This window comes from Schistosoma mansoni, chromosome W (genome assembly GCF_000237925.1).
Source record: "Schistosoma mansoni strain Puerto Rico chromosome W, complete genome".
In the NCBI taxonomy this organism is placed as follows: domain Eukaryota; kingdom Metazoa; phylum Platyhelminthes; class Trematoda; order Strigeidida; family Schistosomatidae; genus Schistosoma; species Schistosoma mansoni.
In genome coordinates, this window is record NC_031502.1 from 45,503,169 (window position 1) to 45,528,058 (window position 24,890).

Below are 24,890 nucleotides of genomic sequence, written 5' to 3' on the forward strand. Positions count from 1 at the left end.
GTGGATCAGTTGAAGTTAGACATTAACACCGTTGGATGCCGGCTCAATGGTCTGTCGGTTAAGGGCTCTGGCGCGAGACTGGTAGGTCCTGGGTTCGAATCTTGCGAGTGCGGGATCGTGGATGCGCACTGCTGAGGAGTCTCATAATAGGACGAGACGGCCGTCCAGTGCTTCCAGGTTTTCCATGGTGGTCTAGCTTCAATTGACTCACGCTTTCAACTATGAAAATATTAAAATTAGTGTTTGTTGCGCAGAATATGGCCATTACTGTTTTAGAAGGAAGTCAAACAAAGACTCTGAAAATGTCCGGAAATAGGTATAAAATAACTAATTTCTACACAGTGAAATATTTAGTACGCTATTTTACAACAAGAGGTTTTGAACGAAAGTATGGTTTTTCTGGGTCATGCGATTTAGGTCAAATGCTCGTGATGTTTTAATGATTTCGTCTATTGTATGATTTTATTTTATGTGAACAAGACTGATCCTGTCATCCAGGTATTAAGATTTACTTTCAGCATAATACGCAATTCGAGCGTTATCCATTTAACTACTGAGTCCTGATAACCACTTGCTTTTGCAATGTGGTGACGTTTAAGTTTACGTTGTATTGCTTACTTGAATCTTCCCATTGATGTTTAGGACTGCAATTGATCAGTCTCTAATTGGCATATGTGCATACTGTGCGTATTGCCTCCATATTGCCTTAATTCACAAGCATTATAAGCAAAAATGGATAGTGGTTAGCCCTGGAATCGTCCTATATACCAATAAGAGACTGATCAATTTCAGTCCTTAACATCAATGGGAAGATTCAAGTAAACAATACCACGTAAATCTGATGAATAGTTTCTTTCTGACTTAGGATTTACTGTAGCTAATATGTATAATTACTTCTGCGGAATAAAACATTGCTTGTATTAATTATTAGTTTCTTAAACTACTTACATTTTTAGGTTGAAAGATATAATTCAAAAATTATCAGCTCAATCATTTCATGGTGTTTTCGACTATCTAACCAAATCAATTTTTTTCAGTTCAACAATGAAACCTATAAACTCTAAAAAGTTTGCAACTACTTACTTCGGTCTCCGTCTATTAGCCAACGCTGTTATAACTATTCAAGGTAAGTTAGATTGAGAATATTGTTTTATCGAGATCGATCAATGTATTACATTCATAGCTCTCTTAGTAATTTACTATTACACGAAATTTATTTCATGTAGTTGGACAACATGTTTACACAAAACATTTCCTATCCAGTTCAGTTTCATTCGTCCCTTGTACTTCACTAAAACCACACTTTTCATTTTTTGAAATCATTTATCGCTTTTATACAATTTTATTTATCCTCAGACTTCCACTAATATTAGTATTGTTGCTTCCTCTCGTTTGCTTTTTTCATTAATTTACTGTCGTTGAGATAACTCCTGTAGCTCTTCTAGGGTTACTGCATCATATGCTCGAAGAATGTGGAAAAACGGGAGGACCATTCAAATAGCTATGGAGATAAGATACAACTCGGTAGCTCTCGAAATCAGTGGAACCCATTAAACCCAAGCTGGACAGGCAAGGTTAGATTCAGGGTAGATGCTATTGTACTCTGGTGACGAAGAAGATGCTCCACACTCAGGGAGTCTCTCTGATGCTGTCCAAAGAAGCACGAAGAGCACTTATAGGATGGGAATTTCATGGATCCAGAATTATTAAGGCATCCTTTAAAATAAAGGAAGGAATTACAGTTAGTGTTATCCACTGTTATGTACCCACCAATGATAGCGATGACGAGGCTGTAGTCGATCATAGAGAAGTGATCAAGAAAGGACCTGACCATCACGATGGGAGACTTGAACACCAACGTTGGAATGGACAACACTGGATATGAAGATGTTATGGGACGACATGGACTGACTGAAAGAAAGGAACGAGAGTGGTGAGAGATTTGCAAATTTATATGCATTCAACAAAGTGGTTATGGGTAGCTCAATATTCCCCTACAAATACATACACAAAGCTACATGGGTCTCACTGGATCACACTTAACCGATAGACCACTGAGCCGGCATCCAACGGTGTTAATGTCTAACTTCAACTGATCCACAAAGTTGAGCAACCGTTCACCAGTTAGTATATCACATAATCTATTTAATTTCGGTTTCCATGATAGCCTGTGGTGAAATGAAGAAGCTACGTGAAATGGAAAGAGACAAATAAAGAGCAAAATTACAGGTACCAGTTATTTTCGCTGCAATACCACAATTAGACTAGTTTATATTATAGACTGTTAATCTTGTTAGTAAGGTGTCACTTTGTCATTTGATGAATTCATAAATTTAAAAATAAAGTTCATAAATCTCATTTGAGTGAGTGAAGGAAATATTTATTTTCTGTTCGTAGTTTTGATTTACCGTTAGACTATGGCTCTGCAGCTCTTCCTTATTTTCCACCAACTTCATCTTTGACGGCCGAGTAGTCACTAGTAGCCTTCATAACTAAGTAAATAGCTAATAGGCAGTCAAAAACGTAGGATTAGTCAGTCAAACAAACCCACTGTAGAACCTGGCACATGTATACATCTGTCCGGGTTGTCATACTCCATTGGCACAAAACGAAATTTTTAGAAGCGAATATTATGATATTAGAGGTAGTAACACTATTATTAGTAGTCAAACAGGTTAAACGTCGAAGGTACAATTCGATACGAAAATATGAAATAGTGATGCAGAAAGGATTTACGTAGAGTTCAGAACGAGAAGTGTGGATGAACCTAGGCCGTTATCAAGGATTTGGGACCATGTTGTTCAAAGTACCGAACCATTATTGTGATCACATCTGCTAATAAACTGCGGTAGCTCAATCGTATCATCAGCTTAAATTAGAAGCCTAGAAGGTTAACAACAGCAAGATAATTTGTTTTGATCTGATAGTAATTGATGAGAAGACTGACAAATTCTTTTGATACGTTTTTGAAACTAATTTCCAACCAATACTAGATTGCCATCTACAATGTTCTCTTTGTAGCTTATTGTTTTATGTTATTTTTCTTAATCTTCAGATTTCAGTCTTTATGACACATCTGTGTTACAGTCGTTAATCACATGGTTGAAGAATATAAAGGTAATTCGTATTTTTTTCATTCCTTTACTGGGGGTATCGCAAATAAATGTTAATGAAACTGTGGGGTTATATTTTGTCACTGTAATTCAAAAGTTTTACTTTATTGGATTTATTGTTGTTTCGTTGTTGATGTTTTTGATGTTTCGTTATTTAATTGACTTTGTTTTTGAGATGCTGTATAAAATCTTACTCTGTTCAGTCCTACAACTCTAAAATATAGAAATTGAAATTTCGATTCATTTGTAAGTTATGTATATCACATGTATTTCTTTGTATCGTTGGTTGGTAGCAAAACCCACTGATTTATCGCTACCGATGTTACTTGTAAACCACTCAGTAGAATGCTTGCTAAAGCAACTTGCATAATCAGATTAAATTTGGATCAGTCCATAAAGTCAGTAATTTTTCTTTGACGTCGTGTGTACGCTTTTTCTTAAGATCTTTAAAACTATCGAAATCGATTCGCACATTGTGAGATATTGAACTAATTTACTTTTGTGTAAGATTTTGTATCGTACTTTTCCCTGAATCTATCAATAGTAAATAATTGTAAAATAAGGTGCATCTCAAGAATGCTACTTTTACTTATGAATTATAAAAAACTTGTATATTGATGTGTCCTTTCTGAATTATAAATTCAATATTTAGTACACTAATAGATGTCTTTTAACCAAATGTTCCAGCATTCATCCTTAATAATACACGAGAAAAAGAATTGCTAAAGTGTTTTAAGACGAACATTGGTGGGAATTGGTCAGATTGCATTAGTTTATATTATTAATACTTACTCTAGACGAGATCTCACTTAACCTTGTTATTATCCATTTCAAATGTTTCGATAAACCTTATGGATCATTTCCGTTTTTATTATTTTAAATGTGTATATCGTTAGTAGGTTAACTGCTTCTGTTAGAGCTAAGTACTCTTGTAAGAATTATTCTTGGGAATATAAAAGTGTCCTATTTTATTCATATGGTCACTTTTTTAGTAGTTGGGCATCCGTATATTTTATTAAGAATTCCTACTTTTTTTCTAAGTGCCAAGTAAAATGTGATGAAAGGCATTGGATTTATATTTGTGGACCCACAATATCATTATTATGTTCGTTAATGTTTTGGTTTTCAACTGCGAATGTGATGTCTGCAGAAGAGTTGTCAGATATTTTGGTTGACTACATTATGAGTTATATAACACTGGATGAAGATCACATCACTATATGGCTACACTATCTACTTGATAAAATGTCAAAATCTTCATCGGATGGAAATTTTGAACTAGCAGTTAAGCAATGTCTATTTCTCAAATTATTCAAGTAAGTTATTTTGATTGGTTTTAGTTTCTCTACCTCTCCCATATATATATATATATATATATATATATATATATATATATATATATATATATATATATATATATATATATATATATATATATATATATAGATATTTATGTATATATATATCTGTATATATATATATATATTTGTATTTATAAATTACATGAATATATGAGTAAGTGACAAATAGATGATAGACACATAGTACACACTTTCAAGTTCCGTTGTGTGATAATATAAGGAAAGTTGTAGTTGAAATTCTGATTTTGACTTTGTCAGACTTAAGTTAATTTTATTTATTATTAACTTATAACTATAAACGCCGAAATGCTGGCTATTATGAAGAAATATTTTGCTAATGTGATTGCGTATAGTATAGCAGCATTAGTTTCATTTAAACGTAAACATTTAACGATACTGTTTCTGTCACTTTCAATCTTATATTCATGCTTTGATCTATAAAAATGCACCGTCAAGTATCCTTTGAGTATAAGTAATCATAATTAACATTAAAAATTTCGTCCAGTTTACTGTTTCTAGAAAATAAACTATTGAGAAAACTCAGAATAGTAAAACTAAAGGCTGACTCATACTGTGCATCAATCCTTCTTACTAAGTTTGCTTAGGAAGCTTTTGTAATTATTATACCTTTGATTAGTGAGTTGATAAAGTAATTATCATTACTGTGATTATTTCTGGATGTGCATATATAGTCTTGGATTATTCACTCCTTGCTGTGAACAATAACAATTACCACTACTCAATAATTGACTGTATTTCCTGCTTTTTCAGTGCTAAATTTAATTATTATTCAAACATCTTTTAGACAATTAAAAACTAATCAATCCATGACAAAACCAATGATAATATTACTGTGCCGTTTATCAGCCAGCATTTTATGCAGTGTTAATAACTGCCCTACCGACCCTTCATTATACTGTACACATAGTATACATAACAGGTTTGATTTTTCGAATTCATCAAATGAAAACAATGCAGACAATTTGGAGAATTTGTCTTTATTCGAATATATTGAATTTTTGTCTTTCATCTTCGATCAAAGCAAAGTGGTTGAAAATGTTGATGGTAAGTTCAGGGTTTTTTTCGTTAACATAATATTATTTATAATGATGATAATTATTCACGTTCCCCACTAATTTGCTTTTTGCCTTTTAGCTTTGATAAATGATTTCGCTGTTTATTTGGCCTCTCATATAAGATGGAGTTTTATGTCAACTGATCAAATCCGGATTTATTTTACGCTTATTATGGAGAATTTATGTGGACTTACACCATCCACTGTCCAGTAAATTTTTTATTATTTTTGTCTTGTAGCAACGTACTTTTGTAAATAATCCCTGTTAAAATAGAAACTCAGCCACTAATCAGCAAATATAATTAATTATTTTTGTGAAGATATAATCTACTTGTATTCCTTGAGTCACCTATATTGAATCAGTCACCGTGCACAAATGTGTTCACTGTTTATCCACCCTCAGATCTTAGGTTCGAAAATTACTTCAATTTTTTTTTCATTTGGTGAATACATTTCTTGTTATCGAATTATATAGTGTACACATGATCTTTTTTGTTACTACTGAAACTGTTGTTACTTGTATTACTCCTAGATTTATCTTAATATATTCATATCGATTCGCAAATACGGTGTGGCATCTTAAACAGGTGCACACATGTATTGAGTTGTACATTCTACTGACTGACTCCAACCCATTCTTAGTCTTGTCGATATCATCACAAATGTATTGGTTCAACCTTAAGTGTTGTGAATAAATGATCATTCTCTTCATTTTATTCCATGAATCTCTAAAACCATCTAGTTATTGGGTAATCTGACTCCAGTTTAAGAAAAACAAGTTATTGGATTCTAAAGCTGTAAAATAAAGTGCAGCACACTATAACGTTTAGAGTGTAATACCAATCTAGTGTTTACACAATCTAGGGTTTCAAAAGACTTATTGAGTTAGTAAAGAGTGTAATGCTGCTATATTTCTTGTCCTGTTTTTCTTTTTTCTTCTCTAACTTCTCTGCTGTATGTAGTAAAATTTTTTGTGATACATCAAATAATTTGTCGAAAACAAATCTAAATTCATGGATAACTGTGCATAAATCTATTATGGAGTTGTTAAACAATCAATCCAACGAAAAGTCAACTGATATATCTATCGCCACAACAGTCGAATATCATATCATGATATATGGTGCTTTAGGATGTTGTTTGGCCAGTTGTTATACTGATTTTATGTTCAATCAAAAGTTACAGATGAATAACTATGAATTTTTTTGTGGACGTATGTCTAGTGAAACACTTGGAATTAATGGTTCATCATGTGTTACATCTACTCAAGTGATTGATTTAGTTGTCTCTATTCTGTCGATTCTATGTCGATTGGGTTTAGTGCATCAATATTCCCATGGACTTTTTGGTACAGTTTATACACAGGTCAGATAATATGTTATTTTTTCAAACCAGCAGTTTACTTATAATACTGTAAATCTTTTATCTGCCTAAATTTTACAACTTCTTAAAAATAAAATAAAACTCATAATTATATGTAGTTGTTGTTAGAAGTATATAGAGGGATTTACCTTTAATAGTGTTTACTTCTCGTCATTTGAACGTCTTTTTAATTCGATATACGAGAAGATTGATCTATATGGTTGTGGAAGCGCATCATGAAAAAAGTGTTCAGCCCTTATAAATCAATCTGACGAAAAAGTATACTTGTGTTAGATGAACGATACTATTCGATCTTGAAACGGAGGTTTATTGTGCTGGTTGGCGAGAATATAGTGTCTGATACTCTCAATCATAACATTACCCAAAAAAGATCAATGTAACTCTTTGTAGAATGCTAACATTTCCACGGGATTGTTCTTTAAATCTAACAATGTGCTGTTTTCGCTGAATATGGAATAAAGTCTTGTATACAACTCACAAGTTATAGTTTATGTTGTAATTTAATATTCATTTTGGGAAGGAAGTTATAATAACTTGTGATGAAAAAACTGGTAATTTCCTATATACTTTTTGCAAACTAAATTCGTTTGTTTTTTTCTTAACGGTTTTAGCTATCGACCCGGATTGATTATAGGGGTGATGAATTATATTTCCTTATTCTTTCACTTTTTGTCTACCTGTTTTCACTTTTGAAATTGTAAATTTGCTATCCATACATCTGTATTTTTACCTTTATGTTACTTTTAATGGTTTATTTAACAATATCATGATACTCATTACTTAACTGATTAGATCATCTTTAGTTTTGAGATTCTATTGTATAGTAAAATACAGAAACAGCGATGAAAAATTAAAAAAAAACTCCGAACAAGTTAGTTATCGATTCAAGATGTAAGGTGAAGCAACAATGAGTGGAGATCCTCCAGTTGGATAACTTACTGATCAGTCCTTTTGATGTTTCAAACCACCGGTATTTGTAATTCTAGGGTTTTTCTAGAAAGACCTTATTTCTTCAAATGATTCAAATCAATAGCCTAGGTCTTGCTGAACTTTTACAATCACCATTAAATTTTTAATAATTTTGGATTCCCGAAAGGAATTGATATATGTAATGCGTATGTGTAGTATTAATCCTTTGTTAACCTAAGAGCCCTTAACTTTATCACTACTTACAAATTAATTGTTTGCTTGTTTCTGTTTACCAACTATATATGTATCTTTTGTATGAGAATATCATTGATTACTTATTGTAATTGCAGATTCAAGAGCTTATATTACTACTTCATCTACCATCTGCGCAAGTAATCCGTCTTAGTGATCACCAGTTAGCACAGGTAGGGTATTATTTTTATTTGTTTATCATGTTTGAATATATATACAATTATTGATGTCGACAAACGTTAAATGTGCGATAAAACCTTATAATTCTTGAATGAACTGTACTACAGTAACTAAAAAGCGTTACTTTATTTTTTTTGTCAGATTTATTTCTGTCACCATTTTTTCAAAAGTATAAAATGGTTAAGGGGAGAAGTATCCCTTGTATCCAGTGTGTATCGTTTACATCAATATAAAATAACTCTACAGGATTCAGGCTTTTACAATTTTGTTTCACGTATTGGTGATAGGAATAACAGATACTAGGTGAAATAAATGAAATAAATGTATATAAACTATTAATAATATTAATAATAAAACTGTCAAATAGAAGATGGTGGGAAGAAGGAAAGATTTTAACTTTTTTCTCCTAAAAATTTGTCTTACAGTTTTGCACCTAAATTGAGAACATCAACCATTCAATTAATAGTGTCAAAGTTTACTCAGTATAACAATCACAATAGTCGGCAGAACTGCACAATTACATTAACTGATTAACAGTTTGTTAGAAAATTCACATGTGATATCAATATTGGTCATTTAACACCACTTTTTAAATTTTTTATTTTAAATCTCTCTAAAAAAGTAAACCTAATATTTCATTTTTACACTCAATTATGTGTGTTCTTTATTGGATTGTTTTGCCATTTTGCCATTGTTGAGATCTTCAAACTCACAAGTTTTCCAAACTTACATTTTAGTGTACAACGATGTATCTTTGTTTCGTTCTGTCTTTCAATTTATTATAATAAAATTTTTGTTTTAGATCATAGTCGAACACATGGATCAGTCTTTATGTCAAGCAATGGAGAGTCTTTCAAGACTTTTTCGGGTTGATAAAAAGATTTTATTCAAAGTAAGCTGCTGTTGATAAATCCTTTCTGTCTCTCATATTTCTAGTTATTTTACTGTCAAGCTGTTTAGTTAGTCTCTCTACCTAGTTGCTTAAATACGGCACTTAATCCTATTTTCATACTTTGTTCGTTTCATCAGTTTTGGTTCTATGGAAAATGTAGATACATTCCAAGTGTATGGTTCTGGTTTTAAGTAATATTTGGTACCTGATGTTAATCATTTTTTGTTGTTGACTACTATATTATTCGCCACACATCCATCTTGGTTTCTTTTTATAGGAACTCATCGCAGCCTTATTTATCACCTTGGTAATACGTGGGAATCAAGAGAGTCATTTACGAATAAGGCAACTTATTTCAGAAGTACCCTACCTAGATAGTCAACAAGTATGCTTTTTAGATGTTTCCTATGTTAATACATTTTCGCCTTATTATCGAACGTGTTCGTACCTAGTTATTAGTAAGTATTTTGTGTTTTATCGTTTGTTTTCAGATATGACGATATTGTACGTAGGTAATTAACTGAACCTTATGGTATGGTACCACTACCTTGTGATATCTCCTAATAGGTTGACATATATCCTAGCTGTAGGATTCTATGTCTTTCATTTTCTCTATCAGTTAACGCAAAATTTTCGAAATTCTCGTACATATTCTCAATTCAGCATTGAGAAGTAATTATTTTAAAACTACTAAGAAGACAGTAGCACATCATTCATATCGCTAATTAAATAAATTAGACTACTTTCTTCATTAAATGTAATTGGTCATATTGTAATTTATTCAGATGTAGTGTATGCCTTTGTGAAGGAGTTTTAGAAGCGAAACCCTACGTTTTTGCTGTCATAATCGTACAGCATTGCATTCTCCAGGGGTACAGCTTTAATAAACGAAGTCACTAACACTTGGTTTCATATTGTAACGTTTTTTTCGTGAAACCCGGCATTCTTGGAATTAAGTGTTTGAAAGCTGTAGATGAGAAAATATTGGAACTCATTCATACTGTCTGGAATATATGTACGTCATTTTCGTCCATTTCGGTAAACTTATTCGACGTTGAATGTATTCATATCGTTCAGTATATTGTTATCAATAATTTAAATGAGGTTGTTAAGCGGCCTTTCGATGCTTCATTGATCATGAATTAATATCTACATTCAGTATATAAAGAGCCCCCATTTTTTAAGTGGTGACTGCCATTTCAGTTATGATACTTTGAAAGATATCATCATAGGTTTGTACATCCTTCCAAATGTGTTGTATTTCTCAATAATATATTATTAAATTCACTTAGTATTGTTTGTTTGAATCTTCCCATCGATGTGTCAGGACTGCAACTGGTCAGTCTCTAAGTGAATTCAAACTTCACCCCATCGCACAAGCAAGTGGCTATCAGGACTCAGTGGCCGAGTGGATAACGCGATTGTGTTTGAAGCGAGGGTACTGGGTTCGAGTCCCAGAGTGAACATCAACTCTGAGATGCAGGTACATCCAGCTGATGAGTCCCAAATAGGACGAAACGCGCGTCCTCGATTCCACTGCTAGCCACTATCCATCTCTGCTTACCAATACATTATTAGTTTACTAAAAGGTTTTTCTATGTTTTTGTGTAAATCCCCAATCAACTAATGTCTATGAAGATTTCAATCGATAGGATAGATCTCTAGATTAAATTATTCATTTCGATTACATTTCCTTCACTGTAGGATTATATTGGTAAAATCGTTCAGCTATGTATTCTACCGGAAACTCTGGTGTACATTTTCACTCGTACGTCAAAAGATGATCAAGCGGTTCATTTGGCCTTTCTCGAAGTAAGCAAACTTTCTTGTCTCAAATAATTATCACTTTTTTATCAGTTACTTTGTTGATTACTACTTAGATTTCAGCGGATGAATCTACCTTTTAGCAACAAATATTAACATAATTATTTTCATAAATTATTGTGTTCAATGTATATGGATTGTATATTTGTTCTGCATAATTTGTTGGAAAGATAGCTCACCAAGTAAACGCTTATGTACTCGCCATTGAGCCACAATTTCGTTAGGATAGTTAGTGATACTTACCAACTACCTGAACCAGATTAGATAGGGTTTGCATGAGCGACCTACTGGTTGAAAACTGATTGTTGTAACCACTAAGCTAAAATTCGACTACTCGTTTTCTGGTAAAATCTTACCGGAATAAGTGTGAGGATTAGTTTCTGTTAATCAGATAAAAATCATATTCAGAGTCCAATACTAAACCATCGAGGTATCCTTCATGTTTTAAATAAAATAGGGAAAGATTTATCATGAGCTGATTTATGACTAAATAATCTTTTGTTCACCCCAGATTTCTATGGAATTCAATAATGGCATCTATATCTTTACATTGACTGTGGATTAGATACTGTTCGGTGAATTTCTCTTCAAATTTTTTGTCAAGTGTCTAATGCATAAGTTACTTAGCTGATATTTAGTCTCTTGTTTAAATTCTGATTTATATAAAACACCCATGTTTTGTCATATGTACCATTTACCTCCGTTCCGACCAATTGTTTTTTACTTATAAAGTTTTATTTAATGCAAAAGACCTACGCAAGTATAGAGGAAAACTAGTAACCATTCATTGATATTACCAGTATGTGAAGTCTTGTGGAACCGTTATTAGTTGAAATCTTGTTTACATGTATTATTTTCTTCCAGGCTCATCTAAATATGTCCATCGAACGAATAGCCCGTCTAAATGATATTTCTCGTCTTATGCATCAGTTTATCCTTCGACTTTATCCTTATCGTGTTGGGGCTTGTTTAGGACTACGATGGATCTCTTCAATCATTCTTCCACAAATTAGTCGTACACTCGTTAGTGGGAGAAACTTTGTTCTGGTAAATTTAACTGTTTATAATTTAGCATTTTGTTCGTGATTGTGTATTTCTAACGATCTACCATATAAACATAACGTCATATTTTTTACTCGAATATTTAGATATCATTGTTATGATGATTGTTGCACAAAATTATTGTTGATATTTGTCAGTTTTAAAGAAACAGATTCTGTCCCATAGGATCCTGTGCTTTTGATGCATACTTGTTTAGCTTTTCATCCAATAAGATGCTCAGTACATCGAAACTCATATTTACGTACGTAATATACGATTCAGACTTCACACAAGTAGTGTTAAACCTCTAACACATTGGTACGATTTTTATGTCGTTAAGTCAGGTTTTTGACATTTAGTCAGATCAGATAAACTGAAATTTTCATTTGTCGTGTACTGGTAATTCAATTCAAGGTAAAGTTTAACAAGTATCTATTGTCTAAATTATGTTTAATAATGCTATCCATTTTCATTTATGTGTCACTAATATATTAGCTGTGGTTTTGATAATTATAATCTCACTTTTACTTTTGATGTTTGATCTACATGACTGTGGGACGTGCTTAGAAATATTTCAATTATGTAACCGTTTATAGTCATTGTTGATTATCACGTTATTAGTGCTCCTCGGAATTGTCGTGCAATGTAGTTGCTTGTTGTAGAGTCATTCATTACTTCATTCCAGTAAAAATTCGTTAGTTACACAAAATTAATGCTGAGATCTTTCTTAGTAAAATTCATTTATCGCGTATAATCACGGAGGTAGTTCAAATTTTTGTGTTAATTCGTATTTCAGTTAACTTGTATCATAATTGATTTGCATTTTGAACTTTTGTATGTCGCGTAGGCTGATTTTCTAGGACACTACGTCTGTGGGATATTGGCATTTTTTGATAATATGCTGTTGAATGATGATGTTATACTTGAACATCGTTGGTCAGCTTTACGAAGTTTAGTTGTATTCATAAAACTTCTTGGTTCAAACCATGTTACTCGTATGAGAGCGAAATTTATGGCTAATCTTAAGTAAGTTATACATAAACATTAACTCTCCTTGGTTAATCTCTGTTTTCGTTGTGATGTTGGTTGAGTTTAGTTTGCGCTTTTAGTGGGTAAAAAGTTTATAAACTACAATAAAACCTGATTTTTCACATTCGATATTTGATCAGCGTTAAAACTACTGTCAATCCATTATTTTAAATTCATTTTACTTTACAGCCCACATTTTGTTAAGTATTTACCTCCACAAGTAAACTCTAATCCTAATTCAAATATTGCAGTTTGATAAAACGATAGTTTGTTTATCAAACGGGCTTTGGAATAGTTTAAAGTGATTGTTCTTAATTCTCTTTGTGTTAAATGAATGTCGTAAAGTTATTAACATGTCTTTTTCTCCATATTCTAAGTTAAGAGACATAATACCAATCCTCTGACTTTTCATATTCTTGTCAGAGCATTTCATTGATAAATTTGATATAAACTTATTTTCATAATGTTCTTGACAAACAATCTGTTTTAAATAAAATAAACGTCCCTGAAAAATTGTTTATTATAATTAAGTACGTGCTGTGATAACAACTGTTGTATAATTAGACTTTTCATTGTATACTGATTAATTGTTACTATTATCATTATTATCAATATGGAATACTTTTTCTTCCTTTAGAATATGTATGCGTTATAACACATCACCATTTGGAAAAGTTGTTGTAAAAGCATGGCGTAGCTTTATACGCATGTAAGTCCCACGATAAGTTGAATAGAATTCTATCCATTTATCCCATAATTTCTTATTTATTCAAAGATTCGATTTAACATTTTGACCATTCCACAGCCCCGACCAGCTCCTTCAATCTGTTATTCAAATGTTTTTTTTTTAGGTTAGAACCAGAATCATTAGAAGAATTACTCCCTGACTTAGGTGCTACTCTTGTTGGGCTCTTGTCCAGTGACTCTGATCAAGTAGTAGATTTATTTCATTATCTATTTCTAGAAAAAAGGTTAGTCGAACATATTTTTGAAATTTGAATGCTTAGTTCACTAATACTCATAAGTATTGTTCTCTATATTTACGGCCTAATTTACAGTTACATACTGCATCATTGAACTGTAAGTTGTGTAATTTTATCTATAGTTAGAAAAGTTAACCAAGTACGTCTCAGTTTTCCAGTTTGAAATCATAGAGACATTGTAAGCTATTTGTAGAATTTATAGGGGATTTCTTAATGAAAATAGAGGTAATTATTTTGAGTTTGAAACCTAGTGCTCACTAGTCTAACATTGAATAGATAAATAGCACAATTCAGTACCCAAATATGAAGTAGTTTGCTCATCTTCGACCTGCGATTTTAACCGGAATCAGAGTTGGTAAGTCGTCGTTTACACGTGATACCATCTTATGGAGGAAAGTACAGCTCTTCTGTATTTCATTGATAAGTTGTATTTTGTTAGTTGTTTGTGGTAATATTTCCGACATTCCTTCAAATATCTTTTAAACCAAAATAATTTGAACAAATATTACCTATAAACATTCAATTATCTGCTGTATTGTGGTGGGTTTTTGTGGTCCTTCATGTAACATTTCTTGTATACTTTTTATTACTTACCATTTTAGTATGGAATTCGGAGTGTTATACTGTAAAATTAAGTTTTGAAGTCACCAATATCAACTGTAAAGACAGGGATATCTGAAAATACAGTACCCTTTTCACTCTCTTTGTTTATCAGTTTGTAAATATTTCCAAGGTTATATATTGTACACAATTAGTTAACTTTATGAATCTGAATTATGCCAATAAAGCTCAAATAAATTCATATCATTTCGCCTCAGTGGTTGTTTTGGCTTTATTCAGATTATGCATTTTAATTGGTACAAGGTGGTTTCCCACAAAATGTAGACTCAAGCATTAAACAATTTGCAAAACAGCTACAACGTAGGACAAGGCACACATATGCATCGTTAAGTCTAATTATGAATAAAAATACTTGATTGATATATGCAGATAATGTACAATCTAGAGTTCTATTATTGTTATAAATAATAATAAGATACTTGTTATAACTTTAGAGGTCTCTGGTTATAACAGTCCTTTCACTTTTTACACGTATGTGGGACGTTAATTTACCTTAGACGAATATCTACACTAGATTCCCACCCAGTGTCTATTCTACAGGACTTCAACACAACTCAGATCAAGAACACGAGATTAGCCTGACTATAACGTCAATATATTTCCACACCAAAATCCGACACAAAGAACAGTCAATCAATAAGTGTCCATCAACAAGGAACAGTCAATACATAATAAGGATAGGGGAATATATAACACATAACACCTGTCATCCTATCTAATGTCCGACTCATCAAGACAACCAATCATTGTCATTATCACCCACACATCAATTATATATTATCATAGTTGAAAGCGTGAGTCAATTGAAGCTAGACCACCATGGAAAACCTGGAAACACTGGACGGCCGTCTCGTCCTATTATGGGACTCCTCAGCAGTGCGCATCCACGATCCCGCACTCGCAAGATTCGAACCCAGGACCTACCAGTCTCGCGCCAGAGCCCTTAACCGATAGACCACTGAGCTGGCATCCAACGGTGTTAATGTCTAACTTCAACTGATCCACGAAGTTGAGCAACCATTCACCAATTGTCTTCTGTGAGTTGATGTCTCGCGACAGACGTGGTTTTGAACTCCACTGGTCACTGCTTCTCACTAGAGCTCCTAGCTTCAATTGACTCACGCTTTCAACTATGATAAATACTAAATCTCCACAAAACCCTTTCTATAATTATATATTAGTCAAATTTTACAATCTTCACAACAAAGAAAAATCAAGGATATTGATATCAATTTTAGTGTACACAGATGTTTTATAAGGAAAAAGAAAACAATTTTATACTCAAGATCACTAAGTTTGAGATCATATTGTATTTGTTATATACAATACAAGAAACAATTAGGTGACTTTGTCACAAAAACAGATTTTTATTTGTATTGACATTTACATATGCCAGTTTACTGTTACTAATGAAATATAAAAGTATAATTTTTGTTACCGAAAATTATTTCAAACTTCAGGGAACAAATTGGAGATCGATTATCGTGTTTATTCTTTTTGCCTCGACTACCTGCTCTATTGACATGTCAACAAATTCTGGATGATTTATGTCCATGGTAAGTTATTAGTTGTATATTTCATTGAGTCACAGATTTTAACAGGATGACAAGAATTCATTTTATTTTGTTTGTTTCGCGTCAACTGCTTATAATTTATACGATTGAAGTTGGTTAGAGGTGAATGTGTATTATCACGGTGGAGCGAAGATTTCAATAGTGTTATTGAATAAATTTAACTAATAAACTGTACTTTATTCATTAACTTTATTGAAATCTTCGCTCCATCGTGATAATACACATTCACTTCTAACCAACTTCAATCGTATAAATTATAAGCAGTTGACGTGAAACGAACAAAAGAAAACGAATTCATGTTATTTTTGTTAAAATCTATACTCTTATTCTCCTCGTGATAATAAAGAAAACTATTTCTTTGAAGATCTAGTATGCTTTATGTAAATATTGGATTTTCTACGAGTTTATAATACACATTTGGATTTTCATGTACCTCATACTTTGTTTTATCCTAGGCGTGCAACGTGTTTCATTAATAGTGTGAACTCTACAGAGGCGGAATTCCATCAACCTCTTACAGCATGGTTATCAGCTCTAACACACTCTAGTAGGTCTGTTCGAAGACTTACTTTGACGTCAGAGGTAAATTTAGGAGCAAATGATCAACACGGCAAAATTCTACAATCTAGACTTTGGGGTTTGCCAAGTTTACTTGACCGTTCGATTTCTTCAGCAAAAGGAGGTGAGATCCGAAGCATGTCTTCAGATACAATACACTGTGTGGATTCTGTATGTGGGATTTCGTTTCGTGGAAATACGGCGTTGTTGGCTGATATTGTGGCTTCATTACTGGAGGGTCTTACTAGAGATACTGATGAGAAAATGAGACTGTTATATGCACAGTGGCTTGGGAACCTGGGAGCTGTTGATCCTTGCAAGTATGTTGTAAATTCATAGTTTTTCGTTTCAGATATCCTTACTGAGTCACTAACTGTTGTATTTGTTTACTACAGATTATTTGTTGGAATCCCTTCTCAGTGTTTTTTCAGTTTTAATAAGGCCTTCTGCGACCAGTGAACTTGCAATTCATTTCAATATAAACGTTTTTATTTTTGTCAGTGTCAGTATTGATTATGCTTTTTATTCTTTCGAAGCACGAATTGAATTTTTTATAGTCGCGACATCTGTATTTGTGTCTCTCTAATACAGAGAACTGGATCGATCATATCAACTTCGTTGACTACGAGAAAGCATTTGAAATTGTGGAGAGGAGAACATTATGGAAACTTCTTCGACACCATGGTGGGGTTAGCTGAGAAGATCGTCAACATCATACAGAATTCAAACGACAGATTACACTGTAATGGGGTTCATGGAGGAAAGCTGACAGACGAATTCCAAGTTAGGACCGGAGTCAGACAAGATTGCTTACTCTCCTCCTTCCTCTTTCTTCTGGTGGTTGACTTTTATTTTGAAGACCTCGACATCTGAGGGGAAGCATGGAATACAATGGACAGCTTGGATGCAGCTAGACTGTTTAGACTTCGCAGATGACTTGGCCCTTCTATTCCATACACACGAACAAATACAGGTGAAGACAGCCAGTGTAGCAGAAGCCTCTTCATCAGTAGGCCTAAATGTACACAAGGAGAAAATTAGGATTCCAAAATACTACACGGAAAACACCAGCCTAATCACACTTGATGGAGAAGCTCTGGAAGATGTGGAAACGTTCACGTACCTGTGAAGTATCGTTGATGAACGTTGAGGATCAGATGCAGACATCAATGCTGGGATTGCCAAAGCAACAGGCGCATTCCTACAATTGAATATTATATGGGGCTCGAAACAACTTTCAACCAACATCAAAGTCAGAATTTTCAATACGAACTTGAAGACAGTTTTACTGTACGGAGCTGAAATTTGGAGAACTACAACAATCTTCTTCAAAATACACAAGCATTTATAAACAATTGTCTACGCAAGATACTCGATTTCCGTTGACCGGAAACCACCAGCAACAGCCTACTGTAGGAGAGAACAAACCAACCTCCACGTAAAGAGGAAATTAGGAAAATTTTGTGAAGATGGATAGGACATGCATTGTGGAAATCATGAAACTGCATCACGAGGCAAGCAATTATTTGGAATCCTGATCGGACGCAGAAAGTAGGAGGGTCAAATGATACACTGCCTCAAGAATTGGAAGTAGACATCAAAACGATGAATATTTACTGGAAATAACTGGAAAGGGTTGTCCAGGATAGAGTCGGATGGAGTCGGTTCGTGGGCAGCCTATTCTCCTCCTCGAGGGGTAACAGGCGTAAGTAAGTAGTTAATATTTGTAATGATGAACGAAGCTTATTTGTTAAGTCGCAAACCTAACTAAGTATAGGCACCCGGAGTATAAGAGATTAGCGGCATTATATGAACAATGAAGGAGAGGGAAATTATCGAATAATTGAACGATTTAACAACTGAAATTAAATAAACTTTTATAATATACTGTTGAATTCTTGTTTACAATAATTATATTTATGATATTATCATCCACAGTTTAACATTGTCTATACGACCAGTAGTTGTCAATCTATGTAAACCTAATTCCGAAAATTTGCACCTTCACACACCAGTATATTAATTCACTCAACCATTTTAATGTGTAAACTGAATAGGGCAAACTATGTTATATCAGTTTTAATTATTACTTATATTACCAGTTTGACTTAGATCATCTACCGAATTTCCATTCAGTTTTTTATTATTGTTCAAATTACACCACTCACTTTGTTTTCGTTATTATATCAGGCTATATTTATCTAATGGAGAAGTAAAAACTGGTCAGAACGAAAAAGAATCCGTCATATTTGTAAATGATCGTCGTTTTCCATTTCATATTCTATGTGAATTAGCAAAAATATATTTACGTGCTGCTAGTCCCAGACAATTAGTAAGTACCAAATATATTGAATATATATATGGAAAATAATTTTTTCTCTAAAAGTTCTTGGGCTTTATCATGTATTGCAAACAAATTACCTAAAGGCTGAAAAATGTCCAATTATTTTTGAATAGTTTACACTTTAAATTAACCATAACTAGGCGAATATTACAAAATAGAATACAACGAACAGTTTCTTCTCAACGGTAAATACTCAATAATATTAAGAAACTAAAGTTGTAAAGTGCACAAATTTACTAATTTTTTAAATTTACAATAATTTGTGTTTAAATCATTAATGTATGAAACAATTGACCCATTGCCCATCAGGAACACAGGAGCACATGTTACTCAGTTAGTCACAAGTAAATTTTCTAATTTCCCTGGCAAATATTACAACTTTTATAGATGAGTAAAAAGCGTCTCTATCTTTTCTTGTTCTACAATCATGTGTTGGATATATCTTATTTCTAGGATTCAGCAGCCCTAGCTGTTCAAGAGTTGTTAAAGTTATTCAAAGTACCAGACGTTGGAAAATCAAATAATTCATCGTCTTTAACAGCACAAGATCCTGCAGACAGTTCACTCAGCTCATTTTTTTGGGGTTCCGAATTATGGAATTTGTTCCCTGAGCATTTACGTGACCTTTTTGCACCACTTCTTACTTCTAGGTAAGTAAGTTTTTTTATTATATTTAAACACATAAATATTGGTACAAGGAAGCACCAGATACATATGCGCCATAAAAATCTCATCCGATTTGCTTGAGGGCTGTGATACTGCCCAGGTGCCCGAACTGAAGCAGGTGGTTTTCTTAGGGGCCCACACCCGGAGCCTTTGACCGAAAGGTCTGATCCACAAGGCAGTGGAGCATCGTGAGGAGATGCAGTCCCATGGTAGCCGTTGACCAGCAGCAGGTTCATTCGCCATTCGTTCCATCAGGATACTGGAGCCCATGTGCACCATTGGTTTGGAATCAGGGTTTTCCAACTCCCCTAGGTGGACCCTCCGTGTCCACCAACCCGGTTAAAGCGCCGGACATTCGCTTTTCGTCCTCTCACTTTCGTAAGCAACACCCCCGCCACGAGAAGGCAGTGAGTAGGACTTCCCTGGTAGAGGCTATATATTCGCTGGCCATGTGAGAGCATTTAGAGAGGGAGAGTGGGCTCTCCCCACTCTCGGCCATACCAGGGCATTTGGAGGCAAGAAGAAGGTTTATTATGACTGTGTGTGTAAATATCCGGTGTCTGTCTAGTTACATTGATCCATTGAAAAATGTTTATAACGGAAAATTGACTTGTTCCTTAAACTAGATGGCATTAATTTTAAACCAGTGAAGTATGAGTTTTGAGTAATCTCTGCTCACTCTTGATTCCAGGATCTTTCTTGTAAATTAGTTGTGCCCTGATTCCCCATTTATTGTACTCGTTTTCTGCAAAAGTTTTATAATTTGACCTAATTAGTTTGCATAAATTAATCATATTACTATTAGATATCAAACTTATGGGTTAAATCAGTCAATCTTTTCATTTACTTCCTTTGTCTTTCCAAATTGGTGTTTATCGTAATATCCTGCCATTCTCAGTCATTACCGTTCTCTGCTGTTGCGGTTATTAGTGTGTCTTGTATGTCTAGTTCTGTGTATTATATCCATTTTTTAACAGTTGCTTTAGTTAATTTACAGTTTTTAAAACCTTTTCAATTACTTAAATAGTGAGTCAAGAATCCGTAGAAAAACTGCACAATCAATAGACTGTATCTAAGTCGTTATTTACGTGGAGACAAATATTAGATCCGTTAGACGTCAGTATACTTCGAATTTCGCATATTTTAAATTGATTGTTATAGTTTTTGCATTCATGCTCTATTTTGAAATATGATAATCACCGTTGGTAAACTGAATTCAAACATGTATGAGGAATCCAGAATATAATTTCATCTAATTACTATCAGGCATTGAAAGTTCATCTCATAAGGGCGATTCATAGATAATTCATTTTTATTTCTTTGTATCAAGAACTAACGATCACCACTCATTCATATACTAAATTTTTAGATTTCGTTTACTGATTTTGTCTATTTATCATCCTTTTTTCCAGAAACTATGCTTATTTTCTGTTTCTTCTTTTTTATTTATACATGTGCAGTAATTTTTGTGCTGTGCTTATAGCATTTATTTAGCCTTAAATTCATTGATGAGCCTAAATCCATTACAAACTTCAATATTAACAATTTTTGCTGCATTAAATCTTTACTGGTGATTTTTTACCACTACTATTTACGAGTATGTTATCATATTCGCTTTGAAAGCTATTTCCTCCTTTTTTATTTACATATTTCTAGAAAACTTTTTGCTGATTTAAATTACGTGTACTTTGAATTATTATTATTTTCAGATATGTTGTTGAATCATTTATCAATTGGTCAGCTATACGTATACCAATAATTACAAATGAAGTTGATTTAAATTACGAATCATGGATACGTCTATGGTCTGGTTCTTTAAGTAGTCACGTAAGCTTTAGTTTAGCTTTTATGCCCTTTATTCTTTTCATATTCCCTCTGTAATGTTATTCATCATTATGATGATTTCTTGTCATGAATCTTTTGTAAATTCATTTGTCGTTTAAAGCACAAAATTATCTGTTTGTATTTTTTTTGTCTTATTTGTTCACTTGTTTCTAGATCAAATCTCCTGTCGTTTTTAATATTTTTCAATTCTGTGAACCTGTTGTAAAAGCTGATGCAACATTTGCTAGATTAATGCTAGAACATTCTGCCTTACAAGTGCTATTAGATGATTCGGAAAATGGAATATCTGCAGTAAGTGATTAAGTACGTGTTTGACATGCTTGTAGATTCTCATCACTCCTCCTCACTGCATCCTAGCGGTGGTGGTGTTGGTTTACAAAATTGAGAGGACACTAAATGTCTGGCGCTTAAACTAGGGTGGTCGGTACAGAGGGCCCACCTAGGGGAGTTGAAAAACCCTAGTTTAAAACCAGTTGTTCACATGGGCTCCAGTATCCTGGAAGAATAAAGGGCGTATGAACCTGTTATTAGTCATCGGCTAACATGGGACTGCATTTCCTAACGTTCTCCACTGCAGTATAGATTAGACCTCAAGGTCACAGACTTGGGAGTGACTTCTTAAGAAAAACATCTTTTTCGGTTCGGGCGACTGGATAGTATTTCAGCCCAAACACAAATCCAGTTATTTGTGTGACACATAGATATTTTGGTGCACTTTTGTACCAATGCTTGTGTACTTAATGATAAGTCTTGTTAATTGAACGCTATACTCGGATCCTAATCTGGTCTCGTAACCCCAAGCGACTTGAACACGAGAGAAAAAGCGCAAAATATGCGATAAGCACTCGACTTCAAAGGTTCATTTATGTACAGAAAGTATAGAGTTTTTATATTATTTTAGAAGTCCTTGGGTTTTCCTGAAAATTCTGGAATACTACTAAACATTGTAGCAGTGTAGTAATCAGCCAATCAGAACCTCTACATGTGACTTTTCACTTTCGTGATACTTCTGGCAAAACTTCTAGTGAACGCTGATTGGATAAAATGTTTCTTAGTTTTTCCTGAGCCTTTCTTGTCTTTTGTTAGAAATCTTATGGACTACCCCGACACTTGAATAAATAAATAAAAATCACTAATATTGTTTCCACATGCGTGCTGAAACAAGGCCTAAACATCATAAAATCATCTTAATTTTTCTGTGATAAGAACCCTAAAGCAGTAGTAGTCTATTAAAGTAGTAGTATTAGTAGTCTATTGAAGCTAAAGTACTTCACCATATTCTATTCGTTTGAAACTGTCAGAGAAGTTTTCTTTTCTACTGTATAAATAATTTATGAAATCGTATATCCAATATGTCATTAATGTGTTCTTTGAAGTGAAACATTCTTCGTTAGTTGCTGAGAGGCTTTTTCTGTTGCTTTTCGTTATCACCCCCATTTGCTATTCCAGTTATAGTCTAGCATCTTAAGCCTTAAGCAAAAATACATTCTGGTCGGCACAGTGGATCTTGCGTTAATGCAAGCTATACTATCATTGATCACCTATCCACAATTTCTTTTGTATACCCAGCATTAAGACCAAAGAGAAATATTCAGTTAAACTTCTATTTTTATTGCTATTTATTTCCATTACACTTGGGTTTATAAACAGACATACTGGACCGCATTACACCACAAAACAAAACAAATTATAGTTATACACTAACAAGCCAAAGTTGCTATAAACCGGACTAGCCGTAAATAATTGATTCCTTTATGCACTTATGGTGTAGCAAAAGAGTGAACTGTGTTAGTGTTAGAAATAAGATTCTACGTAAGTGAGGAGAAGAGTTAATCGGTTGAAGTCCTTAACTCTGATCTGCTTAAGTGTTCGAAACGTACTTTGCATATATGACAGTCATTATTTACTTCATTTCTCTTATACACATTTCTACTGGATTCTTCATTAAATTTCTGTATGTTTGATATTAAAACTAATGCAATTAAATACGCTTGTAACCGAAAGCATACAATTATGTTCTGAAATTTCTAATATATATTCATCTGTAGTACGAAATTGGATTGCCTCGTAGTTTAAACTAGTAGGTGGTTAAAAAACACACCATACTTTGATTCATAATAGTTAAAATTTTTAGACTATAGTCGTTAAGGAAAATCTGAGCACTCATTTCACTCGACTATGAGTATCTTACCTCCTATTCTCGATGCAATGCGTTCCATGGTCTGGCTATAAGTATGCAGGTGGATAAATTTTTCTCTGATTTTTTTTGTGATTTTTAAAAAGAATAAATACATTTTATATTGAAAGATCTCATTGTGCTCTTTTATCTTCCAGCTTAAATCTGAAATTTTAGCTGTATTCACTGAAGTAACTGAATCGAGTCATGAGAATGGAAGTCATATTGAATTTGACTATCTTTTAAAAAATATCAATCTTCAGGAAGTACGCTATTGAAGTTTTAATTTATTTTTAATATTCCACAATAAATCATTCATTTAATTACTTACAACTCTTGGAGCGACTACATATTGTGCATTATTACTAAGGTCAATACTCAGCTAGTGGTCATACGTAAAACAGAAATTCACTAGAATGAATTACTTCGTGTTTAGTTAATCCATTTTATAAATTACTGTTTTGCCTGATGAATTTAGTTTTGTTAAATAATTCCCATATTATTTGATATGGTTCCTTCATCCTGGGAACGTTTAGTGATATTATGTATCAGTATTTTGAATTAAAAATGTAAAAATAAGACAGCTAGTAATCAGTGTAATACTTAGTTCGAGTATTTAAAATTACCGTCCACTCGTATTTTTACCCAATCGAAGTGTCTGTATATATTTACTAAAAATGGCTCCCTTACAGATGAGATGCTCATAGTTTTCTGTCTCAAACTATCCTAGCCATATAAAACATTCAATTTCCTTTATCTCTGTTTATTCAGTCTTGAATTCTATTCATTTTTGTTTAATGATAACTAAGGATCATCCTCCAAGTTATCGACCTTGGCAACCGTGGTTCCCATTGTCTGTTCAAACAATTTTCAGTTTATTGGATTATTTAAAGCATTGGTTAAGGATTCAACAGGAATATCAAGCAACGAAGTCGACTGTAAAATCTGCCACTGCTGTTCAGAATGTCCCTAAGGATGTAAATGTTCTCCAACATGCTGTAGCACCGTCCGAGGGTGAGCATAATATTGTGCTTAATTTTAAATGTTGCATAGTTTGAACATAT

At 33.3% G+C, this 24,890-nt stretch overlaps 1 protein-coding gene across 1 annotated transcript in view; it reads left to right on the plus strand.

Annotated features, from left to right (window-relative positions):
- The window catches only part of Smp_162340 (putative phosphatidylinositol 3-and 4-kinase), a gene marked incomplete at both ends in the record, with an annotated part of 68,635 nt that overhangs the window by 12,230 nt on the left and 31,515 nt on the right, over positions 1-24,890 (plus strand). The window contains 22 exons of the mRNA XM_018789878.1: positions 957-1,126; positions 3,056-3,117; positions 4,155-4,429; positions 5,415-5,539; positions 5,630-5,759; positions 6,512-6,914; positions 8,192-8,266; positions 9,076-9,165; positions 9,443-9,550; positions 10,870-10,977; positions 11,854-12,012; positions 12,878-13,056; positions 13,697-13,768; positions 13,911-14,030; positions 16,693-16,784; positions 16,818-17,115; positions 18,986-19,127; positions 19,593-19,789; positions 21,515-21,632; positions 21,804-21,941; positions 23,985-24,092; positions 24,636-24,840. Of these exons, the coding sequence (XP_018655277.1) occupies positions 957-1,126; positions 3,056-3,117; positions 4,155-4,429; positions 5,415-5,539; positions 5,630-5,759; positions 6,512-6,914; positions 8,192-8,266; positions 9,076-9,165; positions 9,443-9,550; positions 10,870-10,977; positions 11,854-12,012; positions 12,878-13,056; positions 13,697-13,768; positions 13,911-14,030; positions 16,693-16,784; positions 16,818-17,115; positions 18,986-19,127; positions 19,593-19,789; positions 21,515-21,632; positions 21,804-21,941; positions 23,985-24,092; positions 24,636-24,840 (3,374 nt within the window). The remainder of the gene's footprint in view (positions 1-956; positions 1,127-3,055; positions 3,118-4,154; positions 4,430-5,414; positions 5,540-5,629; positions 5,760-6,511; positions 6,915-8,191; positions 8,267-9,075; positions 9,166-9,442; positions 9,551-10,869; positions 10,978-11,853; positions 12,013-12,877; positions 13,057-13,696; positions 13,769-13,910; positions 14,031-16,692; positions 16,785-16,817; positions 17,116-18,985; positions 19,128-19,592; positions 19,790-21,514; positions 21,633-21,803; positions 21,942-23,984; positions 24,093-24,635; positions 24,841-24,890) is intronic.